Source organism: Falco cherrug, chromosome 13 (genome assembly GCF_023634085.1).
Source record: "Falco cherrug isolate bFalChe1 chromosome 13, bFalChe1.pri, whole genome shotgun sequence".
In the NCBI taxonomy this organism is placed as follows: Eukaryota; Metazoa; Chordata; class Aves; order Falconiformes; family Falconidae; genus Falco; species Falco cherrug.
The window spans coordinates 8,523,169-8,535,398 of record NC_073709.1 but is presented as its reverse complement, the minus strand read 5'-3'; the positions used below and the strand labels follow the sequence as shown (position 1 = coordinate 8,535,398).

Sequence of the window (12,230 nt, the reverse complement as noted above, 5' to 3'; positions counted from 1 at the left end):
ACAGCCGGCTAGCGCTCCTACCTCCAAAGGCTCCTTCAGCAAGGAACATAAACCAGCTTAGGGCCTAAACATGAGACCAGCATCAGGTGAGTTTGCTGATGAAGCTGTTTTCCTTTCCACAGAAACAACCCTTGCCCTCACACCAGCTACACACCTGCACAGCAAGAGTTAACATTTACTAATCAGCTTTTGGTCAAGCTGGAAAGCACAGGAGCCTGTGCTCCCCTCCGCACTGCCCCTTGAAGACGAAGGGCTCAGGATGTCACCTGCCAGCCCCCGCCATCAGGCTGACCTGGGCCTTGCCTCCTCAGCTACCCTGCCCTGCTGTTCGCAGGCTCCCTCTGGAACGAGTCACAGGGCACAGCCCTGATGGCTTTATCACTCTATGCAAAGATGAGAAGTCCTGACAAGGGAAGTCCCAAACTCGGCCTTTTCCTCCCCGCAAGATGGAAGTGATTGCGCAAGCTCCCCCTCCCCTTCTAAACGGAGCAAGAGTATTTAAGTACATTCAAGAATTTTTCAGCTTCCTCTTTTTCAGCGTTGACACCAGGGGCCATTGTGATTGCAGCACGCACAGAGTTTGCTTTTAAAGGTTAGCTACTGGTCCCCCACATCGGAAAAAAGCAGTAAAATAGCTGTGCAACAATTAGTTCTGATTTCTGGGGGTGAGGAGGAGGAAAGCGGCGAAGGTTCCGCGGGCCACCGGCCAGGCTTTCAGCAGACTGCTTACCGAGCGCTGGGGCAGCAGCAGCGGAGCGATGTGGTATCAGACAGGGCGTCGGACCAGAGTTCCAGCCCGGATCTTCCAGTGAGCACCTTCCCTGTGATGTGCAAATTGTTTCAACCAGTTTCTCTACAGGGTGGAGAAATGAATCTCTGTTCTTTTCATTCTAGCACTATGAGATCATATTAATATTAAAAAGGGGCATGCCCATCTCTAGAATTATAGCTCAAGACACTTTTCTTTAAAGATCTGATGCATAAATCAAAAAGATAATTATTATGGCAGCAAATAAAGCAGTTATGGAACTAGAATACCAATTCCTACTACCGTGGTACTATGTCTGAGCTACACCAAAGGATCTAACTCTGACAGAATGGGAGCAAATCCGTGAAACTGTCATTCAAGAAAGGTGCATGTCAGGTCTCACAGGAACCAATTCCCAGCTTTGGAATAATTTAAATGGATAATAGAGCACACAGGATGGTGGAAGTTAATTCCCTGGCCGACTTCCAGGTGACAGCTGAAATGCCGGGTGACACTACATCGTCTTCACAACTCTTTTACAATTTCTCAGCTTAAGCCAACACCAAACAAACAAAAAGTCCCCATCTCAAAAATGTCACCTTATTGCCACCATGGAAAGGACAAGGTCACACACTACCCAGAGCCATTTTAATTAGTTGGGGAAAAAAAGGCGTGAACAAGATGGGAGAACTGTGTTCAAAAATACTGGAACAAGTTGACAAAGGAATCTGCAGTACAAGTTCCTTAAACAGGCTGCTTTACCTTGAAGAAACTGCTTACCCTCGGTGCTGCCCCAACTATCAAAATAAGCATATTCATATCCCTCCCAGGTTCGGCTGCAGAATGCTTTGATATCCCTTTGATGAAAGGTTCAGCGTGCTGCTATTCCCCCGTCCCAGATCTTCTCGTTCACATAGGGCCTTGGATGCTAGTTAATGCTTGTTAGAGAAGAAAAAAGCAGAAAGCAAAGCAGTGAGGAGTGCCTTTTATTAAAGCTAATTTCTGAGGCCAACCCACACTTCCCACTGCTGGCTAAAAGACTCTTGCTACTATTAACTCTGTTTGCTCAGGCCTACATTTGAGTCTTTTAATACAGTATGAAACCTTTTATTAGATACCGATACAGGCAAGGAGGTAACTACTCACACTGTGCGATCTGGAACAGTCTGTATTTTATATCCTTCCTATTCTAACTGTAAACAAAAAAATATCTCCTCCCTCTTCTTCCTTAAAATGAATCCATCTTCGAGTCAAAAGCCAATGGGTTTATGATATAAAAATGTCAATTAAAACTCAGCCAATGTGGCCCACACGCAGAGCAGCGAGAGGGAAATTACTGACAAAATAAACGCCTTCAGAAGGCTACTTAACACCTCACTTGGTCAAGGCTTTCTGTAGCAAGGAAAGGTTTGGTTCTGAAAATTTTGCTTTTTTGTTAGAAACAGGTGCTCTTGAAATTATTCAAGTCAGACATAACACAGAAAGATGGGTATGCAATTGTCATAACACAGTACCACACGCTCTAGACCCTGGTATGCAGAACCACAACCTGACAGATAACATCAGAACTAGCACAAAGCTTATTACTCGAAATAACTCGTACGATAGCTAAAACCTCCCTACCGATCAACACTGGGCAAGGGAGATTTTACATCAGCCTGCTTCCTCTTTATAAATAAATATGTAAAAGGCTGGGCTAGCTTTTGATGTGTGTTTAAACACAAAAGTTCGCTAAACAAATATCGTTAACTACTTTGAAGTAAAGAATAATGGAAACAATAGTCTGTACACATTAGAAAGCGTTTGGCTAGGAAAGGACCGTTTCACTACCAGCAAACAGCACAGACCAAATTAACCAGATGACCCATTAAAAAAAAAAACCAACCAAAGCTGACTGGTTTGGAATAAACAGTTATTTCTCTTTAAGGCAAACATGCATTTTTTAGTGTGAGCTCTGCATTGAGGGCTTTAGCCAGTCTCAGATTTACGCATATTTCACAGGAGTTAAAGAAGCTCTGAAAATGAAAAAACCCCAATGTAACAAACACACACACACACACAAAAAAAAAAGCCAAAGAAATTGTTTCTGTGTTTCAATGGCAGCTTCAGAACAGAACAGAGCCTTAAATATTTATTACTTTTAACAGAAAGGTATGCTAATGCTGCTCAGAAGCAAAGAGAAAGCCGCAGCCACAACTTGCAAACTGCTAATTTTACTCTCTCTCAATTTCCAGCTTCCCCCCCCCCGCTGCAAACCTGATTTAGGAAATCAGTTTTGTTGTTCCAGAGCATGTCAGAGCACAACTCCACCAGGCATCTGGGTGCAGGTGGATTATTGATAAACACAGACTGGGAAGATGACCTTGGGCTTAAAGTACAGAGATAACAGAGACATACAGTAACAATACAGCCTGGATGCCACAGCATCATGTAAAGCACCCATAAGGTTTGCAAAAGGGAAAATTCTATAATAGTCCTGCTGCACAAACAAGTTTTGAGCAGCGACACCATATAAAATCCAGAAATAACCATGAATTCAAAGCTTTTTCCCTGAATAACTGCATTTCTGAGAGGATCCAAGAGACAGATTTTTGAAGTAAGCAAGCTCTAAATACACAGCTCCAAAGAACTAGGAACCTAACAAGTCAGTAATTACAGTAAGAACGATGCAGCTATGCACTTTTGCGAAAGTCCACTTGTATTTCTTCTCTCTAGGCTCTAACACCTTTAATTGATCTAGCCTTACATTTCTTACTGTTGCACAATCACTGTTTGAAAATGAAGGTGTTCCTGTGCCGCCAGTGAGGTGATGGAAAACAGCATTTTGGGTAACAAATATCCTAAAGGAAAAATCAAGTGTTCTTAGCTACATAGACAATGGCTTAATCTACCCAAGCCCCTATAAATGCATGAGATTCATTTGCAAGGGTGCATGCAGGTAGGCTATTCAGTTAAGATTAAAACGAAATTGTATTTATAAGGTTGAAATATATATAATAAAGTATGCAATGATACAAACCATATGTGGTCACCCTCTGGCTTCTAATACTTGAGTTAAATGGATTAGAAGAGGAGAGAGGCAAAAAGGGAAGCTTCAGAAATCCAAAAAAATTTGGGGTGTACTTGCTCAAGACCATCCACAGATACAATCAGTACATCTGCCAGCTTGCAAAAGCAGGCATAAGGTCTTTTTCCTAACCAGAATGAAATGAAAAGTAGTAACTGAAGTGGTTTTATAAACTCAACACATGTCTGTTACTGCATAATCATATAAACCTTTCCTGTACATATCTGTTACAACCAAGAACATCATCACAAAGATCCAAGGAAAAGAAAACAGAAATAACGGACATTTTAAACTGCAGTCTAGAATATATGCTTGTATCATTTTTTTATCAGTTTATTCACTGTGAGAACTTAAAGAAGCCACCCAGAGAATCTAAGCTAAGACTTTAAAAGAAACTTTCAAATTATTCCATTTTAATTACTCTTGCTTTTCTGATACTTACTTAAAAGTTCTTATACCTCTCTTAAGTCTATCAGAAAGGCGCTTTTTACTCCGTGCCTGGCCCAGTCCATATCTCCAGTAACAGTAAACATACCTCAGACTATTCTTCCTCCAAACCCAGGTTCATTTGCAGCCTTGGTTTTGCTGTTACTAGAAACGACCTTTTTGTGGAGCCCGAAGATTTGTAAGCATTAATACCTTAACACAAAGTGCTGTGAAAAACATCACGTAAACAGGCTGAAAGAAAAAAAGAGAAAATGTCACCTAGCAGGCACACGGAATCTTTTTCATTTATAGCAAAATCAGAAATTATTTACAGCAGAAAGGTGCTGTTCAACGGTCAGCTGCCAAGTTGCTCTCCTAAGGACCTGTACTACACCACCAACTCTAAATGCTTATGGATGTGAATCTTCTTAACCCAAATGAGGATATCCACAGTTGTAAGTACATGTCAGTAAGATTTTTTTTCAATATTACTTCACATAAAACCTCTGCAGTCACACTGATTAAGAGAATGATGAAAGAAGGCTTATAATTTTATTTTAAACATTTTAAAAATAGAAGCATGAAATAAGAAGTTACATTTCCTTAACTCATTAGTATATAAGATACAAAAGTAGTATGAAAATGCACTGTGCAATTAAAAGTTACGTCTATCTTAAAATAACAAATAACTCGAGTAATGCTAACACATGAAAATCAGCGTGTCATCCCTGCACACAAACAAGGCCTGGTTTTGACACATGACTGTGTGAAGATGTGTATGCATGTTTATGTATGAACTTTTCCCAACAGCAGTGTTTGCACATCGAGGTGAGTGCATATATAAAACCAACCTCCATTATTCCGAACGCTCAACGCATGATCACTTGTATCCACAACTCGGGTTAGAAATAATAATTGTTCATATCAAATCTGCACAAGCAGAAACCGTAGTTATTTGAAATATTTGAAATTTGAAATAACTATTTTGAAATAACATAGTTATTTTGAAAAAACACTGAAAAGGTGGGCCTGAAATTATCAGCAACATTAAATACTGGTTAAAGGTTTTTTTTGAAATAACCTTAATTTGCCTTACTGCTGTAAAAATCACGTGAATAAACCATCAGCTTCCTAACACAAAAAGGATTTTCACTAAAACTTTGTTCAGAAACAAGCAAAACACTGTGGCTAACAGATCACGAAAGTAGTTTTAAGTTTTACTGTCATCTGAGTTTTTTAAAATAATAAAACATACACAGATCTAAAATTTTCTAAGTAAATATTATTTTATAAGAGATTTTTCTTTCTATAAATACCACACTAGTTTGTACAATATTAATGTCTAATTCCTAAAGGGTTAACAGAATTACCTTCATTACAGTTCCAAATTACGAAGATACTTAGTTAAATAAATCTTCTTAAAAAGTATTATCTAATTTTGGCTTTGTATTTTTATTAGTTTTCATTATTTTGTATTGCTTCCTACTTCTTGCATATGTTTTCCCAACACAAATTTGGCTGTCCACCCATGCCATCAGGGTAATATTTCAGACTTTATGATTTCTTATGCCTTCGCAGTTTTAACTTGCTGAGACCATTTTCAACTTCTCTTTTTCTTTTTTGGATAAGCTTCTCTGAAGACACGTGCTGCTGTTGTAAACAAGATGATGGCTTCACTGGCAGTTCTTTGGTGGTTGTGCTTGGGCCATTTTGGTTTGTCTGCACTACACTGTTCCTCACAGAAAGAGGCCGGGAGAGGTTTTTTCTCAAAGTTAGTGACTCCTCATCAGATGCAATCTTTGTCGTGTCTTGTTTAGAAAATAATGTGGAATTAAGTGGGGTCTTCTCCTCCGGGAACGGACCTAAACAGTTATCACCACACTTGGTTGTTTCTGCATGGCTAGGAATGAAAGGAGATCCTTCAGAGGATACTTCTTTGAAATGCTCTAACTTTTCTTCTGAACCACAGCGCTCTTGTTGAGCCTGTGTTTTGGTCACTTTTTGACTTTGTTTTGGACTTAGCAGTGCTGACTCAGAGCTACAAGAAGGGTTCTCGCTTAGAAGACTCAACTTCAACAACTCCACAGAGTGAGGTTTTTGCTGGCTGCTAACACCATCTGGCTGTCTCTGATTAACATAATTTTCCAGCTCTAAAACAGGAAGCTCCAAGTTGCTCTCAGCTGTATTTATGCAGTTCTTCAGCAGTCCTGCACTCCTACATTTCACTTCAGACTGAGGACTGAGAGAAGTTTGACAGTTGCTCTTTCCGTTCCCTGTCTGCAAGTCCACTGAGCCAGGATACACGTTCTCAGAGTCCTTACTGATCTGAGGTTTGCTTGTGCTCCTTTTCCTTGTTTTTGTCCTTTTCACACTGCAATAAAAAATAATTTTGTTTTAAATTAAAGACGACTCTTCACTGCCTCAATCTGCATTTCTTACAAACTCTGAAACACCACAAGGTCAACCCTCTTTCTGAATGGGGAAAAAAGCCCTGTGTATCATCTTGACAAGCAGTAATGTTTGTCTAGTGTGGATAATATCAAGTGTTATCCATCTGATTTTCCACTGCACTAGGGGAACCCTATTTATTAATGACTAAGCCTTAAAAGAGTTCACATTCTATTCGAAGAGGCAGAACCGGATTCATTACAGATGTTAAAGGTCAACACGGCATAAGTACATTGAACTCCTTCCCAAACTGGCTAGATAAAATACTATTTCAATAAGTGCCTAAATTATTTCAAACCATTCTCATATATTCACTTGTATAATGTATATCTAAAGCATAGAGGGGGGGCAGGTGGGGAGAGGCAGCATGCGCATTTCTGTGTGAGAATTTCTAATCTCTATTTTAAAATGTGCCTCTGGAATTTTTCCCAGGACATTTCAAAGCATTTCTTTAAAGTTAACCACTGCTCTTCTAGTATCAAGCCCATTCATCTGGGAAGGACTTCGGTAATACAAGTAGATGATATTCTAAAAGGAATTATACAGGAAAATGGGATCACAAGGGACCTGCTGGAGTGTCAGTACATAAACACTCCACAGCAGTGTGTTACCTACAAATCTAGATTTCACATACACTGTAAAATTAACTTTACGCACAACTACTGAAGCTGCATCTCGAATCTAAAGATATTACTATAGATTGTCCCATGCTGAGACCGCTTTCGGCTGCTCTGCTGAAGCCAAGCAATTTCCATGTTGGCGTACCTAACTCTTCAGAAAAAGGACTCTTCTGAAATAGGTAGAGCTGGCTTACCTCCAAATCTAATCTCACTTCTAAAGACAACATGGGTAAGAAGAAAAGTTGCCAGGGTTCACAGCAAATCCCTGATTCCACAGCTGATTTGGGGCTACCAACAGCTTGCACAAGCAAAGAACGACATCCTGGTACAGCAGGGACCCAGTGAAATGCTCAGCTGACCAACTAACCCTCCCCACCCGCTACACCAGGGCCAACTCTTTTAACTGTGACCAAGGATCCAGACTGCACTGCAGACTCTCCAAATGAACAAAAAATATATTTGCAAATGTGTTTTTCACCAGATTCAAGCATCACATATTTATTTTGGCTCACAGCTTCATTCAAGGAAAAAACACCCTGTTTTGATTCTGCCTAGCGCTATGTGAGATATGTATGTGGGTTGTAATAGCTTTTGTCAGGCCGTACAAAACAACGACGATTGTTTTAAGTGTTTATCCACACTATAGTAGTAGTCTCAGTAATTTAAAATAATCTTTTGTAAAGTTTATATTATTAGATTTTTTTTTACATAAGCTCGATTCTATCTACCCAAATTTTACCAGATTATAATTTTAACACCTTAGAAAGGATAGTGACATACATTTCTTTCAATATGTCTTGCTTTGTTTGGTCATTCAGGTTAATTTTGCGCTCATTGTTCTCAGCAGGTTCAGTAAAATATCTAGACATTCCACTGGCAACATCTTCTTTCTGTTCCAAAAGAAAACACAGGTTTAAAACATGACACACCAAGCTGTAAATATTCAGCATAAAACTCCATTTCTAATATTAAGACTTACAGATGTTCTTTATTATTTTGATCTGAGCAGTCTAAGAGAAACAGAATTATTTTTTAATCTTTTAATATTTGGGAGTCTAGTCAGCTCCCGCCCCTTTCAGAGTCCCAATGAACATATTTCATATGCTAAAATACACCGCAAACAAACAAGACTGTAATGTAAAGGATGTAGCTTTCCAAACCGTCTGAGGAAACTGTTGGCAAATATTTGACATCTTTGTGGCTCAAACTGTGACAAATGCCAGGAATCTCTCTTGCAGACAGCAGCATGTTTGTCAGGTTTTTTTCTGAAGAGACTGACTGGCGCAGTGGTCTATACACTTATTCTCAGAAGAATTCCCATAATTTTCCATACTTACAAAAAATATACAGAGCGTTATCTGCTCATTTAAGAAGGCAAGGGTTAAAACTTTTAATACTAACATTCAAACGCTCACAGCTTGTAGTGGTTGGCTACTACAGGACAACAGGGGAATTCTTTCTGGTCTCAGCTAACAGCAGCACCATGGTTTTATATAATACGAAATTGGGGCGAGAGGGAGGGAAGGAAAATGCTCTTTTTCTTCAAGCAGTGAGCATTTCCTTTCATAATGAAACGATCTCAATCAGAGAAGGGCCATTTGCTGACTTCACTACTAACTACCACATACTTCAAAAAAAGTATTATCTCTGAGGCTATGGAGAGGACAGAAAAAAATGTGGCCAAGTCAAGAAGAGAAGAGGCTTTGTGCATCTCCTTTTCTTTGACAGCATCTCTCTTCATCAGCCTGCATGACGCAACTTCTGATCGGGGCTCATCAAATGTAGGGAGTACTCATTTATACCATTTCTTGCTCTGCACTGCGAAGCTAGTGCGCTGGAGCCAGGCAGTACAGAAGAACTGAAGAAAGCAGAGAAAGACGGTGCAGGCACAAGGCCAAAGCATGTACATGACTGCTGCCTGGAACACCTCTCAGGAACCTGTCACTTACAGAGGACGAAGCCCTGCTGATTTTTATTTTTATTGCTGTTTTACAGGAGAGGGGGTAAACTTCACCGCTCTTTCCAGAAGAATAAACCAGTGAAAACAACTTCCTGTTTTGTAAGCAGAAGGAGGGCAGTCAGGCAAAGAAATAAAGCCATTTTGACAGTTTAAAAAAATACAGCTGCTTTGAGTCTTCCTTTCAGAGGCAAATTACATGAGAGTGTGTGTGTGTGTATTGATAGATGCATGAAGTTCTGTCCACTAATGATGCAACACATGTGTTTACAGCAGGCAGAAAACACACGGACATACATGCAATGTGATTTCAACCTCAGAAATCAAGCCTAACTAGTTTAATCTGAGGGATTAATTGCTGCTTCTATTCTTGTTAGAGGTACGGACTCTCCTAATTTGACTATGTTTTCATATTTTGTAAACTATTAAATGGAGTACTATTAAGATATTCGAGAGCCTTGCTAATTTTAAGAGAAAACACAGACTCTTAACTGTGAAGTCTGTAGAAACTATTCTGATTTCCAGTAACATTCACACAACTCAGACTGAAGGATCTTGCACAATCCTTCTGCATCAAAGCAGCTGCAGGGGACTCTTAGTTAACCAGAGAACAAGAGCACAAGCAGAAGCTTTTGAATTTCTGCTTTATGGTAACTGGTAAGGCTAGTTCTATTAAATCTTCTTCAGTCCTCAACACAGCAGACCACGACAGGTTCGCCGGTGCACTAAGGCACTTCGTGTATATGTGGTAAGCAGCGCTAGTGCTTTGTACAAAACCCAGGAGGACTGGGGACAGTTCCTGTCCACACGTACTCACTACAGTTCTAATTTGCATCAAATTATGGACAGCAGACAATCGTTGGCTGGAGTGTACTGTCATGCCAGAGCATGAAGAACAGACCCTGGAGAGAGGCAAAGATGACGAAGCCATGTCACTTATGAGCCGAGTCAGAGGGCAGTTAATGGTCCAGAGTGGAAGGGCTCACACATTCCCTTGTTAACGCCATCGGCAACCTCTCCTTTGGTCTTCACAGAACTTATCACATAAAGCAGTGACAGAAAAGGGTTAATGCATTAAAAAATTAAAACTCAAAATGATTTATATGTGAAACACTTCTGAACATGCCCTCTAAGTACAGTAGATTTTCCCCTTGGAACCACACCCTGTAAGTGCTGTATTTTGAGAGCTGAACAATTAACATAAGGCATATGAGTCAGTCTTTGAAAGACTCTGTGGGAACCAGAGAGCCTTTTGCTATTAGGAGTGATGTAAACTCCCTAAGGCTGGAATAACTCCACAATAGAAGGCAGAGAGAGTCATAAATAACAACAATGGGCACTCCATATACTACTAAGACACTCAGCCATTATTGGTGATACTTCCTTTATTTTCTTTATTAGACTTAATAATTTTAGTTAATTAAAAAAAAATAAAAAACACTGTCTGTTTTGGGAATACTATTTATTTCCTATGGGAACTTCAGGACTTGTTAAAGAAAGAAAAAAACCTAATCTGCTCTCATCCTGTCTAGTAATCCCAAATTCCTTTTAGGCAGTGAAATAATTAAAGAAAAATATTCCAGGCATAAAAAGGAGGACAGCAGAAGCAGACATCATATAAACAATGACACCATGACAGAGAAAAACGTCAAAGCACCGCCAGACTTGTGACTTGACTCTGAAAGAGCTGCAGGGAGTGGGATTGCTGCTAACAAATTAAAACCACATTTCTTGGCAAATTGTTAAAGACAGACATATTTACATTTGTATAGAGACTGGGTGGGCACAAAAGATTAAAATGCTTCTTTAGCCCTTGAACTGGCAAGTTCTATTAGAAATATGTGCTCTTAAAATCCTAGCGTAAGCTCACTCCTTTTTGTCACTAAAACTTGGCAAAGAAGGGCTTGCAAAAACGAAGCTTACGAAGTCTTACTACCCTACCTGCTCATAATACTGGCCTCTCAAAACCTGATTTTGTGATCCTTAGTACTTATCCAAAGAGATGTCTGGGAAAAAAAAAAAATTCTATTAAGACCGACAGAGAAATACGACTGCTAGGCACACAATATACTTGGTGTAAGGCTTATCAAATTGAAAATTCTTTCTTTTACTTTCTTACTCAATTTTTCCTCAAAATGAAAAAGAAACCCTCAAAGTAGTAAAAGTGGTGACTGCCGTCTGCAGCAATCCCCAGAACAGCTGAATTCAGCAATACAGCATTAAATACCTGTAAAAGAACTACTTGTGGATGTGCACTTGTAAAGAATCTTCACAACTCATTATCCTGAAGAAGAGCGAAATGTTTGGCCTTTTCAGCCTGACAATAATACCCATACAAACACTGATTTCTTTTCAGTCTAGGGTTTGAGATACTGGGTTGAAAGAAAAATTTGCAACGTGAACAACGCTGCTCCCCTTCCTGCCCTGCCTCTCGTTTGGTTTCACATTCTCTAGCTGTCTCTTATGCTTCCCAGGATAACGGTTGCACATGCTTATGTACCAATAAGGTAACACTAAAGGATAATTAAATGTCTAGTTAAAAAAACCCACGTATTTTTTTCTGAACTGCATTTATCAATGTGGTTCAACTTGCTCATCAAAAATACTTAATAAAAGACATCAATAGGTCAATAAATCAAATTTAGTATCAGCGTGGCATACAGGAGGCGGGTCAATATAATAATCTAGATTAAACAATGAAATTAAGTATTATCCCAGGTACACACAAGCAAATAAAATTAAAATTAGTAAAATGAATCAGACAGAAGCACTTATTTAGGGGAACTTTATGTAAGCTTGCAATTGCATGATTTCTCTTAATGTCGCTCTAAGCAGCATCATGAACTCAACCATCTAAGAAAACCTTTAGGATTCAGAACTGTTCTAATAGATCCGACGGCAGATCAGAGAGGTCAGACAGGACTCTTTCCAATCTGATAAATAGAAAAGGGCTCCTAAAGCAAG

The 12,230-nt window shown here is 39.4% G+C and overlaps 1 protein-coding gene across 1 annotated transcript in view; it reads right to left on the bottom strand.

The window, feature by feature from the left end:
- Positions 1 to 4,779: 4,779 nt before the first annotated feature.
- The window catches only part of SLX4IP (SLX4 interacting protein), an 80,002-nt gene continuing 72,551 nt past the window's right edge, over positions 4,780 to 12,230 (bottom strand). The window contains exons 8-9 of the mRNA XM_014285351.3: positions 8,090 to 8,199; positions 4,780 to 6,612 (exon numbers count right to left, since the gene is read on the bottom strand). Of these exons, the coding sequence (XP_014140826.3) occupies positions 5,796 to 6,612; positions 8,090 to 8,199 (927 nt within the window). The 3' untranslated portion in view covers positions 4,780 to 5,795. The remainder of the gene's footprint in view (positions 6,613 to 8,089; positions 8,200 to 12,230) is intronic.